Genomic DNA, 23253 nt, shown 5'->3' on the forward strand with positions numbered 1-23253 from the left:
TAATATTCAAGGTGGCACATAAATTTTCAACACTGATTTGACCGTCATTTGTAAATTGCCACTCAAAGGCTCTTATTCTGTGCAGTTCAGAGTACAGCGCTGCACAGGAATGGTACCCCAAGTCATTGCTTTAAACTGGTGTAATTGATTGAAAATGAGAACAGTCTGATAAAAGCCTAGCCACAGCATTTTGTATAATTTGAAACGCCTTTAATTTTGTAGTTGGCATCCCCACGTAAATGGCATTACAGCTATCTAGACCACTAATAGCGAGAGCTTGAGCAACTGATCTTAATTCTTCAGCTGGAATACTACCATTCAACTTACTCAACAATTGTAGTTTGAAAAAAAGAATGTTTTTAGTACATTATGAACTTGATGATTAAATCCCAACATAGAGCCTCTTCTAAAATACAGGAGAAATCGACATTTACGCACCAGCTACATGTGGCATAAACATCCATTTTAGAAAAATAAACATTGAAAGTTTCAATGGGTTGAAAACCAGCACATAAATGTATACATGCCGGCACATACATGCTTTTCTTTACCCTTTTAGAAGTTCAAATCTGTTTTATCCTGACACTGTCAAAGACACCAGTATCCCTTGCCAGTTTGGATTTTTAGAGTGGAAGGACAAAATCCACTGGGGATTAAGGGTGCAACCTCACCTAATCCCTCCAGTGCAGTGCTGCTTAATCAAAGCAGTTTGCAAAAACCTAGACATGCTTGGTAGCAAGTAAGAATCCTAAGGTTAGGGCATCAGCCTTTATTCCCCTTTTGAAATGGGGGAATACAAGTATATCTTCTAGGCACTGCCTCATACCACCCAAAACACACCCAGATCACGTGCCCTTGCTATTTGCATGCACTTGGGTTTTTGACATGCATATATCGGCTTTGTAGAATGGGAATTTACGTGCTAATGCAAGATAAACTTTTAAATACTGTTTTATGCACATCTCAAATATCAATAACCCTTCTAAAAGGACCATCATTGGAACCTAAAGAACCTAATTATCTTTATAAAATATGACCCTACTTGGCCTTCACACATAGGTGACGTGTTATAGGTGACTGTCCCTGAAAATGCACGCAAGTATGTGCAATCTTGTCATCCCCACATACCACGGATTACCTATTGAGTATTGTATACAATTCAAGGTTCATATTTAAACTCATAAAGCCCTGTCTACTGGAATATTGGATTACTTAGCCACTATAACAAGCCCTTACATTCTAGCTAGGTTATTGAGATCCATGAATGACCATCATATGTTACATCCTAGTCCTTTAATGGCATACTGGGAATCCACCAAGAAAAGTGTATATTTTTTAGCTCCTTCTTTATGGTATGTCCTTCCTTTGGCCCTTGGCTCAGAGTCTGTTTTCTGTGAATTAAAAATAGAATTGAAAGCTCTTTTTTTTAAACCTGGGACAAGAGGTGCAATGATGGGTGGTATCTGCACTAAGGAATGCCTACAGCCAATGTTGCTTTGATATTTGAATGTCTCTTTGGAATGTCTGGTATCTTTCTTTTTATTTAATAGAATTATTTTTATTTTACTGGGTTTTATTATAAATCGCTCTGATTTGCTTTGCAATTAAGGGCGATCTCATCAAGTTCCTAATAAACATAAACAATAACCTCTATGCACAGGATAAGTTTCTAAGAGTCATTATACGTATCTATACTGGTGTATATATACGTAGAAGAAAACACCTTTATAAAATTTCTGTCTGACCTGTGTTATGTGCGAAGTGCAAAAGCTTTATAGGCAACTATCCTGCTTATTTTCGAAGGAGAAGGCCGGCCATCTTCCAACACAAATTGGGAGATGGCCGGCCTTCTCCTAAACCCGGCCAAATCGGTAAAATCGAAAGCCAATTTTGGCCGGCTTCAACTGCTTTCCGTCGCAGGGCCGGCCAAAGTTAAAGGAGGTGTGTCAGCAGGGTACCGAAGGAGGGACGAAGGCGTGGTTACGAGATGGCCGGCTTTGGCTGATAATGGAAAAAAGAAGGCCAGCTCTGATGAGCACCTGGCCAGCTTTACTTGGTCCATTTATTTTTACAACCAAGCCTCAAAAAAGTGCCCCTACTGACCAGATGACCACTGGAGGGAATCAGGGATGACCTCCCCTTACTCCCCCAGTAGTCACCAACCCCCTCCCACCCCAAAAAAATAAATAAATAAACATTTTTGTGCCAGCCTCAAATGTCATACCCAGCTTCATCACAGCACTATTCAGGTCCCTAGAGCAGTTTTTAGTTAGTACTGCAGTTCACTTCAGGCAGGCGGATCCACGCCCATCCCCCCCACACCTATTACACTTGTGGTGGTAAATGGGAGCCCTCCAAAACCCACCCGGAACCCACTGTACCCACGTGTAGGTGCCCCCGTTACCCTTTAAGGGCTATGGTAGTGTTATACAGTTGTGGGTAGTGGGTTTGGGGGGCTCAGCACACAAGGTAAGGGAGCTATGCACCTGGGATCAATTTGTGAAGTCCACTGCAGTGCCCCCTAGGGTGCCCGGTTGGTGCCCTGGCATGTAAGGGGGACCACTGCACTAAAAATGCTGGCTCCTCCTTTGTTATACCTTGGATTTGGCCGGGTTTGAGATGGCCGCCATTAGTTTCCATTATCGGCAAAACCAATGGCAGCCATCTCTAACGCCGGTGATCTCTAAGGCTGGCCCAAATGTTGAGATTTGGCCGGCCCCGACTGTATTATCGAAACGAAAGATGACCGGCCATCTTGTTTCGATAATACGGTCGGCTATGCCGCTTTACTGGGCCGGCCTTAGAGATGGCCGCCCATATAGATGGCTGGCCCCGTTCGATTGTGCCCCTCCACATGTCTTTATAAATTATGAGCACAAATCCTGTAGCTCAAGAGCCAGGATATGTGATCACAGATACAATGCACGCAACCATTAAGGATGCAAGAAAATTGTGATTCTTCTCAGAAAGTCATGCTCTAGTGCATGCACTCTTGCCATCACATGTACTTGTAAGTGCAGAATAATTTTATAAGAAGCATTTCCCCCCCCCCCCCCCCCCCAATTCTATATATGGGGCTAGATTCCACATATGGCACCAAAAAAATTGGCGCCAAAAAAACTGCTATTCTGTAAGCTGCACTTAAAGTTAGGTGCAGTTTATAGAATAGTGCTTATGCCCAGGAATTGCTCCTAACTTTAGGCCTGGCCATTTGTACCAACTGAAATGTGGTGCAAATGTATGCACCTACATTAGGCACGTATCCCAGTTATGCTATAACAATGCATGTTAATTTTAGGAACGCCCATGACTCTCCCAATTTGGCTCCCCCTTTTTCAGATCATGAATAAATGGCAATTAAATCTAATTAGTGCTAGTAATTGCTTGCTAAAAAGCCAATTATTGGTGCTAATTAGTTTGTTAAATTAAATAGCACTCACAAATTGGGCATGCACCCAAATTAGTGTGCACAATTTTTGGCAACTTTTATGGAATTAGGGGGATGGTGCCCATAGTTAGGTATGGATTTCCACATGCTGTTTCCATTTCTGTGCATAATTTATTATTTATTTATTTATTTAGAATATGTTTATTCTGCATGTTCTTCACAATTCTTAGCAGATTACAGATAAAATATACACAATAAAATAAACCAAACATAACAAGGTCAACTCAACTGCAAATTCTCACCTTCTCCTTAACCTCGTAGTACAGGACTCGATTCTCAGTATATTAAAATCAGACTCCAGCATATGCTTGGATAAACAAAACATGTTTTCAGTTCCTTTTTAGAGAAATCTAAACTCTGAATCTCTCTCAACTCAAGAAGCAAAGAATTCCAAAGTGCAGGTCAATTATTGTAAATATCACTGAATGATATTCCTCTAATCGTACAGATGAAAAAGATGTAATCTCCAAAAGAACCCTGTTCATTGATCTCAAATTTCTTATTGTTTGGTATAAATTTAACCCTGCTGCAATGATCTCAGAAACTTAATTTAAAACTTTAAATACCAAAGATATTATCTTATACCTTATCCTTTGTTCAATAGGAAGCCAGTGAAGCTGTTTCATCACAGGTGAAATTTGTGTATAACGTGAATAAATTCTTAGATAATCCTGCCAAAAGACCATTACAATAGTCAAAACAAGGGATAATGACACTTTTATTAACCAAAAAATTACTATAATAGGTTAATTAGATCTAAGGATCAATCAATTGACCTTAACAATTGTTAATTAGAGCCAATTAGTAATTATGGATGGAAATGCCTTGCACCCTGTTCTATAACCCCCTACACCTAATTTCCATCATGCTCTATTCCAAAGTGAGCATGGAATACCTGGAATACCAAAGGGAAAGGAGATGGGATTTGATATACTACTTTCTGTGGTACAATCGAAGCGGTTTACATATTATATACAGGTACTCATTTTGTACCTGGGGCAATTGAGGGTTAAGTGACTTGCCCATGGTCACAAGGAGCTGCCGTGAGAATCAAACCTGGTTCCCAGGTTTGTAGGCAGCTATACTATTAGGCTACTCATCCATTTCCACACCTAACTGCCATTAGTTGAGTGCAAGCATCTACACCTGCCTTTGGTGGGTGTAAACGCTCATGCCCAAAGTTAGCTAAAAATAAGCATATGCTAAACACTAGAGATGTGGAGAACAAACCAGCAGATCAGTGTAATATCCAAAATACTTTATTGAAGATATCGTATGTTAGACAATTGCCCGACACAGGCCATGTTTCGCCCAACAGACCTTTTACTGATCACTTGGCGACAGAACAGGAGACGCTGTTTTGTGCTGCATATGCTGGTTTTTTCAAAAAAATTCCTTTTATCCTTATCCTGATATGAAATTTATGAATGTTCTTATTTAAGAAAGATACAGACTAGCCCCTGACGCAGCCCTCTTGTTGGGCGAAACACAGCCTGTGTCGGGCAATTGTCTAACATACAATATCTTCAATAAAGTATTTTGGATATTACACTGATCTGCTGGTTTGTTCTCCATGTTGGATTTTGCAGATCGTTTGCCTTGTTGTTTTCTGAAACACTAGAGATGTCCATTTATTCCTGTGGGTGTCTAGTGTTTAGTGCTCTCTATCATTAATGCATGTTAAAAACGCTACCATGCCTAGAGATCTGCACTGAAATCCAAGTGTATTCCATAACAACATGTGTAACTTAATTGGCTTAATAAACTAAATTAGCATTGATAACAGTTCTTAAGCAATAATGAGCACTAATTATTAGAATTTACTCACACAACTCGCTAAGCATTGCACCTAACTTCTAATGTGCACAGGCAAAAGGGGGCATGGTTATAGGTGGGGAAATGGGCATTTTGTGGCTGTTCCAAAATTTGCATGTGATGTTGTAGAATATGGCCCTCTGTGCCTAAATCTATGCACCGGGATTTATGCCATGTTTCATTGGTATAAATGGAGCCAAATAGATTTAGGAGCTATGATTTCTGCCTAAGCGTATTTTATATACCGCACCTAAATCTTGGCACAGCTTATAGAACAAGCTTAGGCGGAAATGTTATCCATGTGGATTCTTTAGGCACCAAATATAGAATCCCCCCCTCTTTATGTGCATATCCTGGCATATACATATGAAAATGCCTTTATAAAATTACCCTCTACATGTCAAGTTGCTGTGTTAACTGTGCGAATGTGCACTAATAGTGCTTAACAAACTTAGGGCACCTTTTACCAAGTTGCGGCAAAAAGGGGCCTATGCTGACATCGGCGCATGTTTTTCACGTGCACCAAGGCCCCCTTTTCCTTTCTGCAGGAAATGGCCAAGCAGCAAGTAAAGCACTTGCCGCGTGGCCATTTCGGGGGAGCCCTTACCTCCACCCATTGAGGTGGCGGTAAGGGCTCCTGTGCTAACCTGGCAGCAACCAGGCAGTGATTACCACCGGGTGCACCCCAGTGCTACAAAAATAAATATATTTTTGTAGCGCTGAATATGACGGCGCACTAGGGGTAAGAAGTACCGCCGGGCTGCTGTGGTAGCCCGGCAGTACTTCCTGTTTAGCAAGCAGTAAACCCGCGTTGGGCTCACTGCTGCTTAGTAAAAGGGGCCCTTAGTAAATTGGACTGTACATACACCTTAATTCTCCTGATCTTCTCCTGCCCCCTGACACTTTTACCTCCTGATCAATGTATGCATACAGCTTCACAGGAGGAGGACTTTTTATCTGAAGTTCGGCTGGGCAATTTTCAAAAGCTATTTATACTTGGGCATACAGGTGTTTCTCAGCATGAAAGCCTATGAAAATTGACTCTTGCTACAGAAACTGTTAATGAAAACTATTTATTTCATGCAACTAGATCGTTGGTTCTTAACCCAGTCCTTGTGACACACCCAGTCAGTCAGGTTTTCAGAATATCCACAATACATATGCATGCAATAAGTTTGCATACAGTGGAAACAGTGAATGCAAAGTTATCTCATACATATTCATATTTTGAGTATCCAGAAAACCTGACTGGCTGGGTGTGTCTTGATGACTGGGTTGAGAACCTTGTATTAGATGGAAACTTTTGTTTTCGAAAAATATCTCATTCTTATAAAAGGCTTAACTCTTCCTTTTAATTTCAGTTTGTGTTGCTGTGTGGAAGAATCATCATATGAGGACGGTTACCAACTACTTTATAGTCAACCTCTCCTTTGCTGATATTCTTGTTACAATCACTTGTCTTCCAGCAACATTGGTAGTTGATATCACAGAAACCTGGTTCTTTGGGAAGACTCTCTGCAAAGTTATTCCCTACTTGCAGGTATAGTTTCTTTTTAATAATAAATTCTCTTTCAACATATAAAAGAATACAGTAGGTTCCACTGGGGGTAATATCTCTAAATGGATTAGTTTTGACCATACAATGACAGTAACCAACTTCAATTCTAAGCCAAGGCACGTGGAGTATGATCACAGACTCTCCAATTTACTGTGAATACTTGCCATATTATTTCTATCATGTCAAAAAGAGCTTCCTTCTGACTTCATAGGTTGTAATTTGTATAGTCAAGATATTAAGGTTTGTTTTGAAATTACTGGGTTTTTTTGCATGCTGATCACTGCTGATCTCCAGATATTCAATAACAGGCCATATCTGGACACCAGTACTGAATATCCAGGGCTCATTCAAAATCTGCTAGCGTCAGAGTCCTATGCAGATTCCAGCCAATATTCAGCCAGGGAATGCATGAGACACTTATGTGGGCCCTGATGAATATCGGCCGGGACCTGAATAAGGACAAGTAGGTGTTCCGATGCTGCGCTGCCCCAGTCATGACCCCCCGACCTCCCACTGAAGAAAACTGAAGCCCCAACCCAAGTCCCCGCCCCTCCCACATCCATAGGCTCCCCCTGGGCCTACCTGAAATCTTCCTGATGGTTTAGGGGAATTGTACTGGCAGGAGCAATGCCCACTCATTCTTGCCCGTTGCAGGTTCAGATTCATATTGGCCTCCACAAGTCCTAGTGGCAATCTTGCAGCTTTTTTGTTGTCCTTGCTTTAGCTGTTTACTTAACTAGTTAGAAGTCTGAATATCACCACTAACCAGTTAAATACCAGGCTCGACCCAAGCTCTGCCCATAGACCGCCCCTGTACTAACCAGACAGTGTGAGAGCAGTTTGTGGTGATATTCAGAGGCCCTGTCTGGCTAAATGCTTCCAAATTTCAGCAGTTAGGTGATTAAACTGGGCAGGAGACTTTGAATATCAGGTGGATGGTTTCTAATTTGTTCTAGGAACAGAAGATTTAGTGAACTAAACTGAATATATTTAATCCTTGCTATGATTACAACTCTATCACTGCATAACTGGAGTAGACAGCATAATCTTATCTATATTCTATCAAATACCACAGATTTTAAATTTGAAGATGACACAAAACTATTCGAGGTAGTCAAAACAAATGTAGACTGAAAAATTGCAGGAAGACCTTAGGAAATTGGAAGACAGGGCAACCAAATGGCAGATAAAATTTAATGTGGACAAATGCAAAATGATGAACATTGGGAAGAATAATCTGAATCACAGTTACCTGTTGCTAGGGTCCACCTTGGCGATCAGCACCCAAGAAAAAGATCTAGCTATCAACATAGACAATACACCAAAATCTTCTGCTCAGTGTGTGATGGTGGCCAGAAATCAAACTGGATGCTAGGAATTATTAGGAAAGGGATGGTAAATAAACCCGAGAAACTATAATGCCTCTGTATCATTCCATGGTGTGACCTCACCATGAGCATTGCATTCAGTTCTGGTCTCTGTATCTCAAAAAAGATATAGCAGAATTAGAAAAAGTTCAAAGAAGAGCAGCCAAAATGCTAAAGGGACTGGTTAGGGTCCACTTAGGTTAGAGTTCTTCAGCTTGGAAAAGAGACGGATGAGGGGAGATATGATTGAGGTCTACAAAATCCTGAGTGCTGTAGAACAAGTGGAATTGAATCAATTTTTTACTCTTTCAAAAGTACAAAGACTAGGGGGCACTCAATTAAGTTACATGGAAATACGTTTACAACAAATAGGCGGAAATACTTTTTCACTCAATCAATAGTTAATCTCTGGAACTCTTTCCCAGAGGATGTCATAACATCGGTTAGCTTATCTGGGTTTAAAAAATGTTTGGACAAATTCCTGGAGGAAAATCCACAGACTGCTATCAAGACAGATATGGGGAAGCCACTGCTTGCCCTGGGATTGGTAGAATGGTATGTTGATACTGTTTGGGTTTCTGCCAGAAACATGTGACCTGGATTGGCCACTGTTGGAAGCAGAATACTGGGCTAGATGGACCATTGGTCTGATCCAGTATGGCTATTCTTATGTTCTTCACGTAATACATGTTGATGACTATATTATTTACAAAACTATTTCATAATGTAAAGAGACTGTTTTATGTAATGTAGAAATTATTTCCAACAGTCTAAGAATGAAGTCCTTACAGAATTTTTTATTTTCTTAGACTGTGTCCGTCTCTGTGTCTGTACTGACACTTAGCTGCATTGCCCTGGATCGCTGGTATGCAATTTGTCATCCGCTGATGTTTAAAAGCACAGCCAAGCGAGCGAGGAACAGCATTATAATTATCTGGATTGTGTCCTGTGTCATAATGATTCCTCAAGCTATTGTTATGGAGTGCAGCAGTGTGTTCCCAGAGCTTGCCAACAGGACCATCTTATTTACAGTATGCGATGAGCACTGGGGAGGTAAGTGTGAACTGATCTCAAATATTATCCCCCAATATTTAAACAGCATGGTCAGCATTGGCTTTAAATGCTGGATGTGGCACTTAAATCTAGGACCAAATATTGAGCACTGACTGATACTTGGATAATGGTGTTGAATATTCAGGAATAGACTGATTGCCAGAGTTATCTGGGTACTAATGATATTCAGTGCCATTATCTGGGTGAGTTAGGACAGCTATTTTTTTTAATCCTATCTCTCTCACAGAAAGTGGTACTGGCATTGCTTGGATAAATTTCAGATCCATCCCCGGACGCCCCAGCGCTATCCAGACAGTGCTGGAGCAGTCAGTGAAGATTTTCAGGGGCATTATTTGCATAATGACGCCGAAAACCTAGTTAAAGCCCCAGTGAGTGGCACTTATCCAAGTAAGTGCTGCTAAATATTAGGTCCTATGTTTTGACCAGAAATGCCAAATAGGGGTGAATTCTATAAATCACGTCTAAAAGGTTGGTGCAACCCCCCCCCCCCCCCCCCCCGCTTAAGTGCTATTCTATAAGCTGCGCCTAAAGATAGGCAAGGTTTATAGAATAGCACTTAAGCACAGGTGTCATGTTTATCTATTTATTTATTGACTTTTTATCCCACATTTTCCCACCTCTTTGCAGGCTCAATGTGGCTTACAATATATCATGAATAATGGAAATATATAATGAAATAGACATTTGTTATTATGGAAAGAACTTGGATAGCATGATAATGAAAAAGCATGATATTAGTAAAACAAGCAAGTATTATATGACAGTACTGGATATGTAAGGAGGAGTTCACATTTGTTGATCTTTGTGGTATGCCTTGTTAAAGAGATGGGTCTTCAGTAGTTTGCGGAAATTAGTTAGTTCATAGATCGTTTTTAAGTTGCGCGGCAGCGCATTCCAGAATTGTGTACTCAAGTAGGAAAAGGTTGACGCGTGCGTTAGTTTGTATTTTAGACCTTTACAGTTGGGGAAGTGAAGGTTGAGAAATGTACGGGATGATTTTTTAGCGTTCCTGGGTGGTAAGTCTATCAGGTCTGACATGTAGGCAGGGGCATCTCCATGAATAATTTTGTGAACTAGAGTACATATTTTGAACGTGATGTGTTCTTTAAGTGGGAGCCAGTGCAGCTTTTCTGGTAGAGGTTATCACTTTCATATTTTGTTTTACTGAATATGAGTCTCCCTGCAGTGTTCTGGGCTGTCTGAAGTTCCTTGATTATCTGCTCTTTGCAGCCAGCGTAGAGTGTGTTGCAATAGTCTATATGGCTGAGTACCATTGATTGTACTAGGTTACGGAAGACGGTCCTTGGGAAGAAAGGTTTTATTCTTTTTAATTGCCACATTGAGTGGAACATCTTCTTGGTTGTGTTTTTTGTGTGGTTTTCAAGTGTTAGGTGTCTATCAATGGTAACTCCAAGAATTTTTAGGGTGTCCGATATTGGAAGATTCAGTTTTGGTGTGTTAATGGTGGTGAATTTGTTCATGTTATGTGGAGAGGTGAGTATTAGGCATTGGGTTTTTTCTGCATTAAGTTTCAGCTGAAATGCATCCGCCCATGAATGCATGATATGTAGACTTTGGTTGATGTCATTGGAAATTTCCCTTAAATCTTGTTTAAATGGGATGTAGATCGTTACGTCATCTGCGTATATGTATGGATTGAGGTTTTGGTTAGATAGTAGTTTGGCCAAGGGTATCATCATTAAGTTAGGTGCGTCCTTTTGAAAATATGGTGTAAATTTCTCCCACCTAAATTTATGCATGGAACCCCCTTATTCTATAATTATGCATATAGGTGGAATCCATGCCCATGCACTACCCCGAAACGCCCACGACCTTCCCATTTCTGCACCCCCTCCTTTCTGGGAAAATTTAGGCACATAAAATTTAGGTGCGGATCACATTCTAAATTTATGCCAGTTATTGGCATTTATTGTCTCGTTATTCAATTAAATTGCACACAAATTGGGGACACACCCAAATTTGTGTGCACAATTTTTTGTTGACTTTTATAGAATTAGGGGGATAGTGTTACTGTTTGCTCTATTGACCATACCAGAGGCGTATCTGAACTTCGGCAGTAGGGGGGCCAGAGCCAGAGTGAGGGGGCACATTATAGCCCCCCGCTCTGCCCCGCTGCCACAGCCATCATCATTGCCGACCCCCCCTGCCGCTATCACCTACCTTTGCTGGCGGGGGACCCCAACCCCTGCCAGCCGAGGTCCGCTTCCTCCTGCCGCTGCCTTTAAAAATATTCCTTCAGCTGGTGGGGGACCCCAACCCCCGCCAGCTGAGCCGAGGTCTTTTAAGTTCTTCTTCGTCCTCCGTGCTGTTCAAAGCTGCTGAATCCAGTTTCGGAGTCTGACGTCACAGCACGTTGTACGTGCAGGATGTCAGACTCACAGAAACAGAGTTTGAACAGCACGGAGGACGAAGAAGAACTTAAAAGACCTTGGCTCGGCTGGCTGGGGTTGGGGTCCCCCGCTAGCTGAAGGAATATTTTTAAAGGCAGCGGCAGGAGGAAGCGGACCTCGGCTGGCGGGGGTTGGGGTCCCCCACCAGCAAAGGTAGCCCACGGTGGGGGAGGGTTGATGGTGGGAGGGGGTCCAGGGTGAAATCTGCGGGGGCCCAGGCCCCCGTGGCCCCACGCAGATCCGCCCCTGGACCATACAAAAATACATGGCTGGAACTGTTCTACTTCAGTCCAAAATACGAGAAAAAAAAAGCTCATGAGATTATGTATTATGACAAGAATTTGTGAGCAATTTTACAAATCACTGCTTAGTCAAGTCACAGAAATAATTATTATCTTTATACAGAGTAGATAAAATCTTTCATCAAATGCCTGTCATTACAATTAAAAAATAATAATAATTTTGAATTACTGTATCCCACAGACTTCTATGTTTTGACCATCAAATGAAGGCATTTTGTCAAATAATTTTAGAGTCTCTTCTGCAGATGTGTTCAAGTTCATTGAGCCTGCAAATAGGTGGGAAAATGTGGGATACAAATGCAATAAATAAATAAATAAATCTTCGATGGTTGCAAACTGGTTGGGTTTTCAGAATATACCCTTACTTAATAATATGCATGAGATAGATTTCCATGAAAATCTGACCTGTTTGTGGCTCTCAAGGATGGAACTTAGACAATCCTGTTCTTTTGTATAGATGGACATATTTCTTCGGATTCTATATTGCGCCTAGCGATCCATACCAAAATCCAAGCAGATTCTATAACAGCGTGCATAACTTAATTGTCTTAACAAGCCAATCAGTGCTGTTAACAGCACTTAATAAACAATAGTGAGCTCTAATTGTACAATAATTAGAATTTATGCGCACAAATCTCTAAGCATATTCTGTAATGCAGAGCACCTAAATTTTAGTGTGCGCAGGCAAAAAGGGGCGTGGTTGTGAGTGGGGAAATAGGCATTTCTTGGGTGTTCCAAAATGTACACATGTAGTTATAGAATATGGCTCAGTGTGCCTAAATCTATGCAACAGAAATGCAAAGAAGCAGTATGTGCTAGGGGGTGAGAGGATGACATGCATGGACCAGGTGAAAGACCTTTTGGGGTGCTAGTGTCTGAGGATCTCAAGGAGGTAAAATGGATAACAGTACCCAGAAGAATTCTAGGCTGCTTAGAGAGAGACATAACCAGCAATAGAAAGGTGGTGTTGATGCCCCTGTAAAAGTTGGTGAGGTCCTACTTAATGTGTTCAGTTTTGGAGGCCCTGTCTCTCCAAGGACATAAAAGTACTTGAGGCAGTTCAGAGGAATGTGACAAAAATAGTATGAGGTTTACACCAAAAGACACATGAGAAGGGACCTGAAGGCCTGTATATATATACTCTATAAGAAAGAAATAGGGAGAATATGACACAGATATTTAAGTACTTGAACGATGTTAATATGCAGACAAATCTCTTCCAGAGATGGAGAAGTGGTAAAATTAGAGGGCATGAATTAAGATTGCAGGATTCTAGACTTAGGAGTAAGGTCAGGAAATACCTTTTCACGGACAGGGTAATGGATACCTATAATGTCCTCCCGATAGAGGTACTGGAGAAAAAAGCAGTGACAGAATTCACAAATGTGTGGGATGAACACAGATCCCCTAAATAGAAAGAGGATGGAATCAAAATATAGTTAAATTGAATCTATTTCTGATTAAGACTGAGTATAATCTGTAGGAACATCTGAACTGGAAAAGTAGCATTGAAAGGTGATCTGATTGATGTTTTGAGGGTTTTTTTATGATGTTGTACATATTATGTTATTGTTTTAGTGCTGTTTGTTTATATTATGATTTTTATTATGTATGTAAATTGTTCTCCACTTAGAATGTTTAGATAGTGAGGAATACAAACAAACAAATAAATAAATACGGTGTTATGATGGGCAAGAGTGGTGCTTATTCAGCAACTCCTGTAGCTGAGACTTAAGGCCAGTGTCAGATAGACTACTACATTCTGTGTCCTATACATGGCAAAAGATAGATGAAGACCTGACAATTCCAGTTGTTGGGAATTAAAGCCAGTGCTGGACAGACCTCTATGGTCTGTATCCTATAAATAGCAAAACACAGATCAGGATGGACTGGAGTGGGCTTATAAACAATTACAGAGCATATTCAAAAGCATGGATTAATGAGACAAAGCCAACATGGATTTAGTGAAGGGAAATCTTGCCTCACCAATCTACTACATTTCTTTGAAGGGTGAACAAACATGTGGATAAAGGTGAGCCGGTTGATAATGTGTATTTGGATTTTCAAAAGGTGTTTGACAAAGTACCTCATGATAGACACCAGAGGAAATTTGAGAGTCATGGGATAGGAGGTAGTGTCCTATTGTGGATTAAAAATGGGTTAAAAGATAGAAAACAGAAAATAGGGTTAAATAGTCAGTATTCTCAAAGGAGAAGAGTAGATAATGGGGTTCCCCAGGGGTCTGGGCTGGGACCACTGTTTTTTTTAACATATTTATAAATGATCTAGAGATGGGAGTAACTAGTGAGGTAATTAGATTTGCTGATGACACAAAGTTATTCAAAGTTGTTAAATCGCAAGAGGATTGTGAAAAATTACAAGAGGATCTTACGAGACTGGGAGACTGGGCATCTAAATGGCAGATAACATTTAATGTGAGTAAGTGGAAAGTGATGAATCTGGGAAAGGGGAACCCGAATTATAACTACATAATGCAAGGTTCCACATTAGGAGTCACTGACCAAGAAAAGGATCTAGGCGTTGTCATCGATGATATGTTGAAACCCTCTGCTCAGTGTGTGTTGGCGGCTAAGAAAGCAAATAGAATGTTAGGTATTTTTAGAAAAGGAATGGAAAACAAAAATGAGGACGTTATAATGCCTTCTTATCACTCCATGCTGTGACCGCACCGTGAATATTGTGTTCAATTCTGGTCACCACATCTCGAAAAAGATATAGTGGAATTAGAAAAGGTACAGAGAATAGCAACGGAAATGATAAAGGGGATCGCACGACTTCCCTATGAGAAAAGATTAAAGCGACTAGGGCTGATCAGCTTGGAGAAAAGATGGGTGAGGGGGTGATATGATAGAGGTCTATTAAATGAGTGGAGTGGAATGGGTAGACGTGAATCGCATGTTTACACTTTCCAAAAAGACTAGGACTAGGGGGCACACAATGAAGCCACAAAGTAGTACATTGAAAACAAATTGGAGAAAATATTTCTTCACTCAACGTGCAATTAAACTCTGGAATTTGTTGCTGGATAATGTAGTAAAAGCAGTTAGCTTAGCGGGGTTTAAAAAAAGTTTGTGTGGCTTCCTAAAGTAAAAGTCCATAGACCATTATTAAAATGGACTTGGGGAAAATCCACTGCTTATTTCTAGGATAAGCAGCATAAAATGTAGTTTTGGGATCTTGCAGGTACTTGTGACCTGGATTGGCCACTGTTGGAAACAGGACGCTGGGCTTGATGGACCTTTGGTCTGTCCCAGTATGGCAATACTTATGTACCTATATACTAATTTGTTCTAAATCACTCGTCATTCAGGAACTCTCTTCAATTAGTTTCTCTTATTCAGATATTCTTTTAGTTCGTATTGCGGGGTACCCAACCAGCAATGCATATTTTATTGTGTAACTGTTCTCTCCCTCTTTCAACCAGCGATGGGAAGACTATAGTTAATGCAACTATAAAATTCCCGAATCTCCTTATTTTATGGGATTTTAATATTCATAAATATAGACCTCTTCTTCCGCAAACAGCCTCTTTTCTCACGTTCTTATCTGATGTAGGTCTTTCTCAACATGTTCACATTCCTACACCCATGGCAGGTCATACTTTAGACCTGTTCATAACCAGTGGCTCATCTAGATTGTCATTCACTGATTTGATTTCTGTCCCCTTACCATGGACTGATCATTACATACATACATAGTAGATGATGGCAGAAAAAGACCATCCAGTCTGCCCAACAAGGTTTTTTTTTTTTTTTTTGTTGCATTTGTACCCCCCACTTTCCCACTCATGGCAGGCTCAATGCAGCTTACATGGGGCAATGGAGGGTTAAGTGACTTGCCCAGAGTCACAAGGAGCTGCCTGTGCCTGAAGTGGGAATCAAACTCAGTTCCGCAGGACCAAAGTCCACCACCCTAACCACTAGGCCACTCCTCCATATACTCTTATGTGCTACCTTTTGTGTATAGTTTCTTTTTCATTATTGACAGTGACTACACTGGACCAACCAGATTTATCTGAGAGGATTATTAGGAATGTTCATTAAGTGGATCTTAATGCGTTGTCACCGTTTTCAGATCTTTTTCCTGATAGTTTTGATTCACTTGTTCTGGACAATCAAGTTGATTTTTGGAACAACACTCTTAAATGTAAGCTTGATAAAGTTGCTCCCTCTCATCCTGTTAAGACTTTCCATTGTCAAAAGCAAGCCCTGGTTTCATCCAGGCTTGTTTCTTCATCGACAGCAACTGAGAAGGAGAAAATGGTTATGGCATAACAGGATGTCTTCTGATAATCTTCAGGTCTTTAAAAGTGCACAACAGTATTAATCATATCAGTTGAAACTTGTGAAACAAAATGAAGGAAAATGCACAGGGGGTGGGGAGAATATACAGACGTCTGCGAGCAGCAGTAGCTCTGGACATTTTACAGTTCATTCAGATTTGCTAGATTGCCTTTGCTTACTAGCATATCAAAGTGGTTTACATTTCAAAAACAAAATAGAACAGACAAGAACTGTAAAATATTAAAGGATAGTGTCAGAATCATCCACACAAACTACAGAGACAGTCAAAGAGTAGTTTAGAGAAAGGATATGGATGGAGTGAAGGAAGTAAATGAGAGGGGCGAGCAGAGATAAGTATTTACTGGCATGGGATCACAAATCAACTTAAGAAGTGTGGGGGGGGGGGGGGCGGGACGTTGAAAGAGCCAAGTTTTGAACTCAGGTTTACATTTTTTGAAAGAAGATTCTTCTCAAATAGCAAGGGACATAGAATTCCACAGAAATGGAGTTGCAAAGTAGAAGGCCCGATGTCTGGTGGATTCAAGATAAGCCTGCTTTGGACCTGGTAGTACAAGTCAATGGGCACTGAGGGACCGGAGGGTATGGGCAGGAGATTATGGTATAGTAAGAGAAGATAAATATAACAGAAGACCTATCCTGAATGATTTAAATGTAAGTAAATCTGATAACGCCCCTTCTAAACAATTTGGTCCCAGGAATTTGCCTAGTTTGTCTATGATCATAAGAACTAAGTGTTGCCATACTGAGACAGACCACAGGTCCATCATGCCCAGTATCCTGTTTCACAAATACCTGGTAATATACCAAAATAGTGTGATCTTTAGCTGCAAGAAATATGAACATGTGACACCTTTGCTTAGAGATCTTCATTGGCTGTCTGTCTCTACAAGGGTTGAATTTAAGATGGTTTGTTTCAATTATAAAATCTATGTTTCCAGTCTATCTGACCACATTACTCTGATCCACTATCCTTCTGTAAATTGACCTACTCATAGTCATTATACTTTAAATCTAACTCTTCCTTCAGTGAACAAAATTCAATATAAACATTTTTTTAATAGTTCCTGTAGCTATTCCACAGTCAAACTGGAACTCAATTCCTTTTCAATTCTGGGGGATTTTAGACAACTTTCAGTTTAGGAAATCTGTCAAATCTTTTGTATTCAAGAAATATTTTGAAGTGTGAATGATATTGTAGTAAAATGATTATATGTTGTAACCTGCTTTGATTCTTTGAGTGAAATTAGTAGGATAGAAAAAAGCGGAATAGAATATAATAGAATAGAATGTTATGCTGCTTATTTAAGCAGTGGATTTTAACAAGTCCATTCTAATAGTGACTTATGGACTTTTAAGAAATAATCCAAACCTTTTCTAAACTCTGCTAAGCTAACTGCTTTTACCACATTCTCTGGCAGTGAATTCCAGAGTTTAATTATATGTTGAATGAATAAATACTTTCTCCACTTTGTTCTAAATGTACTACTTACTACAGTGATTTTCAACTGTTTTCATCTCGTGGAAGGTGCAAAAATTGTCAAGGCACAGCATCAGTTTTTTAAGGGTTATATAATTTATCATTTAACAAACGAATATTAAGATTGTATTTAAGTTCAATAATTAAGGGGTCCTTTTACTAAGGTGCACTAATGATTAGCATGGGTGTCTTATCATTTATATTCCAATGGGTATCTTATCATTTAGCGCATGCTAATGATTAGTGTGTGTTAAGTGCACCTTAATAGAAGGATGCCTAAAATTTTAAACATTGTTTCATCTTTACAGTCACAAATAACATGAATTCAAAAACTATTTTAAAGCAGATTCCTCCACTCTCTTATCTTTAAAAAAGTAAGTCAGCAGGAACTAAATTCAGACCCTCACCAAATACAGGCTGCAAATCAGAAGTAGAAATATGAACTGGTAACCCCAAGAAGTCACAAATCAGAATGGTCAAAACTGTGGAGCAGAGCAAGGATCCTGGCTCCCATCCAGGCAAAAAGTACAAGATATCTACCATTGACGATGTACTAGAGTTGTCTAAGGAGGAAAAGCCTCAAATAAATGTTGGGACACTCCGTTGTTAATATAATAATCAACTTAAGGGAGGCCAACACTTTCATCACCGGCTGAAAAACCTCCTGCTTTTATTGCTACTAACTCTTCAACGAAGCTGTTAGATTAGGTATGAAAAAAGACTTATCTTTTCAGTCACCCAGTAGTCTGCTGAGACTCTAACCAGTGCCACGGCCCGACTTTGGCCAAGGTTTCATCTCCTGCTTCAGGATCCATGGTGCTCAAAAACTGGGATTTTCAGTGCTGGATATCCTTCTTTTCACGAATAAAAGGGTATCCAGCACTGAAAATCCCACTCTTGCCCCAAACTTCTGGAATGCTCTCTGTGCTCCAGACTTTCTATTATTGGCCAGGTCATTTGTCCCAGATGGATTATGATATCGGTATTAGAATCTTTACTCTCTTCTCTGACCACATTCAGTATCTGGTTGGTATTTCTGGTAGCAGAGGATCCTGGAAGGCATTTCACTAGACTGAGATCCTTGAGCTGTGTTCCTAAGTTAATGGAGTCTTCTAGCAGTAAGAATTTTCTGCTTTGAGCTAATCTGTCATTGTTTTTGGGATGTCCTTTGGACTGCATAGTCAGTGGTCAAATAAGAGCAAAGTAAATTACCGAAAACAAAAATTAGAATTTGTTTTTTAAATTTTTATCAAGTAAACTACAATTTTCATTACTAAATATGCAAATATGCCCCAGTATTATTCTTAATATGTGTGCTTAAAAATCAGAAAGATTCATGTCTGCAGAGGGAGTCCAAAAATGGCACCCTTCCACCCATACTCTCTCCTGCCCTTCCTTCACCAGCCCAGTGCTCTCCAGCCATCATTTCTCTCCAATGCTCTTTCTTGCCCTTCCATCACCAGTCTGATACTCTATAGCCCTCCCTCCCTACCTGCTGATGCTCTCGCCTGCCTTCCTTCACGGCCTGATGTACAATATCCTTCCTTCCCCCCCCCCCCCCCCAATGTTCTCTCCTGCTCTCCCTTCTATGCTCTCTCCAGCCTTCCTCAAGGGTACAGCGCTCTCCAGCCCCCCTCCTTCCCCTCTTCACTAGCTCCATATTATCCAGCCATCTCCCCCCCCCCCCACATTCTCTACTGCCTTCCTTCACCAGCCTAATGTTTTCCAGCCCTCCCCTAAATGCTCTCTTCTGCCTTCCTTCAATGGTCCAATGCTCTTGACTTCAGCCCTCCCTCCTGATGCTCTCTCCCACTATCTTTCAATGGCCTGATGCTCTCTAGCTGCCCTCTCCCCCCCACCCCCACCCCCATGCACTCTTCTTCCTTCCATCACCGGCCAGATGCTCTCTAGTCCTCCTCCCCCTGGATGCCCTCTCCTGCCTTTCTTTCACTGACTTGATGCTTTCCAGCACCTCACCCCCTCCCCATGCTATATAAATTAAAAATACCTTTCCACACAAAATCCTCACCTTCTGAAAAACCACAATTAACTGACTCTGTGCAGCAAGTTCTCTGAGTCCTCCCTTTAATAATTCATCGGAGATGGAATAACTTCCCTATGAGGAACGACTAAAGTGGCTAGAGCTCTTCAGCTTGGAGAAGAAATGGCTGAGGGGAGATATAATAGAAGTCTATAAAATACTGAGTAGAAAGCAAAACTTCTTCTGTTTGGGATCAAAGAATTGAAATTGCTTAGTCTGAAATAATATTTGGCAAATACAAGGAAATTTTAGTACAAAATTTGCACCTAAGGCTAAAGTTCTAGGACGAAGAGCCAAAAAGGCCCTGCGTCTTTTCTGTGTTTCTCTTGACAAGTCAGGATAATGTTATAGTCTAGTCACAGATAGTACACTGTATGACAGCTTTGAGAAAGCAGCCTGGGTAGCATTAATTAAGGATTAATTTCTGACTGTTTTTTTTTTTTCTTTATTGGATCCAAACTTTCCTAAATTAGTTATGGGCAAAAGTGGTGAAATGATTTCTGTTACTTGATAACATTGAAGATTTCTTTTATGTCAAGATTTCCAATTTCCTGTACTATCTGTTTTTTTAGTTGTATAATATATAAACTGAATACAAATAAAATAAAAAAAATACTGAGTAGAATACTAGATGTGAATTGCTTGTTTACTCTTTCCAAAAATACAAGAACTAGGGGCATGCAATGAAACTACTAAGTCAGTGTTTTTCAAACAGTGTGTTATGGCTGCTCCCCAGATGTGCCACAGTTAAAAGCTGCACAGGAATCTTGTAGAGTCCCCTTCAGGTCCGTGGGAAGTAGCTCCTTCAGGGTTTATGTTTGAGTGTGCAAGCCTCTCAGTGACCACCTATCTACCCAAGGTCCTCCAAGACTTTCAAGTATCACTGCCCCTTCCCTTCAATAATTCAGCACAGCTGCACTTGCTCTCTCTGCCTGGGCTAATGCAACAAGTCTCACACTGACACATGCCCCTAGTTCTTGTAAACAAGCAATTCACGTCTAGTATTTCCACTCAGTATTTTATAGACTTCTATCATATCTCCCCTCAGCCATTTCTTGTCCAAGCTGAAGAGCTCTAGCCACTTTAATCGTTCCTCATAGGGAAATTGTTCCTTCCATCTCCTCCATCATTTTCATCACCTTAATCCTGCCCTGGCTGGCAAACTGCTATGTATTGGCTTTGAAACTGTGTGCTGTGTCCTTGTACTGGAGATTCAGGTACACCCTTAGACACAGAAACAGAGAAAAACAAAGGCATATACTGGCCACATGGCCTATCCAGTCGGCCTATCCAATTTGTTATCCCTTCCTCTCCCTTAGGGAACCTTTTACTAAGTGGCGGTAAGCCCACCACGGGTTTACCGTGCACCAATCTGGAGCTATTGTCAGCCCAAAACTGACGCCATTGGTAGTTCCATCCCCAGCAGCGGCATTTCCAGCACTAGTAGAAATATTCAAGAAATATTTCCACATGGGATTACCCAGCGGTAATCAGGCAGTGCCGTGCGCTATCCGGTTCATGCCAGGTTAGTGCAGGAGCCCCTACCGCCACCTCAATGGGTGGTAGTAAGTGATTTCCCCCCCCCCCCCCCCCCCCGCATGGCCAAGTGGTAAGAGCAATCTTGCCGCATGTACATGTCTTTTTTCGGTGTATTTACCCACTGAGGTAAAAAGGGCCTCAGCAATCAGAAAAATTGGCCCCCACTGCTAGTGCAGGGCCATTTTTACCGCATCTTATTAAAAAGGGCCTCTTGGAGATACTATGTACTTGCCCCAAGCTTGCGTGAATTCAGACATAGTCTTCTTCTCTATAACCTCCACTGGGAGACTGTTCCACAAATTCACCACCCGTTCTGTGAAGAAGTATTTCTTTAGGTTACTCCTAAATCTACCCTCTTTCACCTTGACATGCCTTGAGTTACAGTGGTCTATTTTTGGTAACTTTCCCTATAAGTAAATTGCAGAGGAGTCAGAGCCAGTAATTGGATTTTTCTGATACTTATTTAATGTTATACAAAACTATCCATGTTTTGGAGTGTGAGAAAAAAACAAAACGGAGGCCATCTAGTTTACCCGTTTTCACTTTTTAAATACCGCAGACACTGCTTAATTTGACCCTTAGATGTACTGTCTTGTTTCAAGATAATTATTTTCTTATGCCTGTATTGTTTATCTTACTAACAATGATCTTAGTTCATGAAATATTAAAATGACCATTTTCAAAGCCATTTACCGTATTAAATAATGATTTGCTCAGGTAAATTGACTGTCTGAAAATGGACTTCACTCACTCTGGCTAAAAGGATGCACAGGGTTAAGAACATAAAAAATAGCTATGCATCAAACCCTGCATCCTGCCTCTGACAGTGGCCGTCTGGATCACAAATACTGACAGATTCCAAAAAGTAGGTTTATATTTTATAGCTCATTTGCAAGGATGAGTGATGGCTTTCCCAAGTTTACCTAGCTAATCATTTTTATATACTTTTTCTTCAGGAAGTTGTCCAAACTTCTTTTGAACTCCTCCGTGTTAGTTGCTTTGACAATCCTCTGGCATCAAACTTCACAGGTTAATTAATAAAAAAAATACTTTCTCCAGTTTGTTATCAATCTGTTGCTCATTAGCTTTATGGAGGTCTTTTTGTGCTGTTTGCAAAGTTAAATGACTGTTCACTATTTCACCATTTCACCCCATTCATGATTTCATCATATCCGCTATCAGTCTTTTCTCCAAGCCCTAACCCATCTAGTCTTTCTTCATAAGGGATGTGTCCCATCCCTTAAATATTTCTGTCTCCCTTCTCTACTTGGATCTGTATCATTTTTGAGAAGGGTTGATCAGAATGGCACTCTTGTTCCGTATGTACACACCTACTTTATGCATGTAAAATGGCTTTTATAAAATGGAGTACATTCATAAAAGTACATGCAGTCCCTAGGATGTACATATAGTTATGCAACCTGTATGAGGGCATATTTTGGGCACTGTTTGTTGGAACATGGACAGACTTATTATTTACACACACGGAGCAATTTTATAACTTGGCAGTAAGATGTAGACACCAAAACAGGGCATGCTTAGTGGTGAATTCTATAAATCACACCTAAAAAATTGGTGCTGAAAAATCCCACTTAAGCGCTATTCTATAAGCTGCACCTAAAGTTAGGTGCAGTTTATAAAACAGTGCTTAAGTCTCAGGGGTCACATGTAAATTTAGGCACGTCCATTTGCACAAAGAAAAAGTGGTGCAAATGCCCCACCTAAATTTATACACAGAACCCCCTTATTCTATAATTGTGGCATTACTCAAAACCATGCCCTTGATCTGCCCTGAACTGCCCATGACCCTCCCATTTCTGTGTCCTTTTTTTGGGGACGCAAGTAAAAGTTAGGCATCGACCATGCACCTAAATTTACACACATACATTTTTATTA

The 23253-nt window shown here is 40.5% G+C and overlaps 1 protein-coding gene across 1 annotated transcript in view; it reads left to right on the top strand.

Moving 5' to 3' along the window:
• LOC115465214 (orexin receptor type 2-like) overlaps nucleotides 1-23253 on the top strand; it is a 111252-nt gene that overhangs the window by 49886 nt on the left and 38113 nt on the right. The window contains exons 2-3 of the mRNA XM_030195612.1: nucleotides 6625-6803; nucleotides 8998-9241. Coding sequence (XP_030051472.1) covers nucleotides 6625-6803; nucleotides 8998-9241 — 423 coding nt within the window. The remainder of the gene's footprint in view (nucleotides 1-6624; nucleotides 6804-8997; nucleotides 9242-23253) is intronic.

The sequence above is a fragment of the Microcaecilia unicolor genome, chromosome 3, assembly GCF_901765095.1.
Source record: "Microcaecilia unicolor chromosome 3, aMicUni1.1, whole genome shotgun sequence".
Classification (NCBI taxonomy): domain Eukaryota; kingdom Metazoa; phylum Chordata; class Amphibia; order Gymnophiona; family Siphonopidae; genus Microcaecilia; species Microcaecilia unicolor.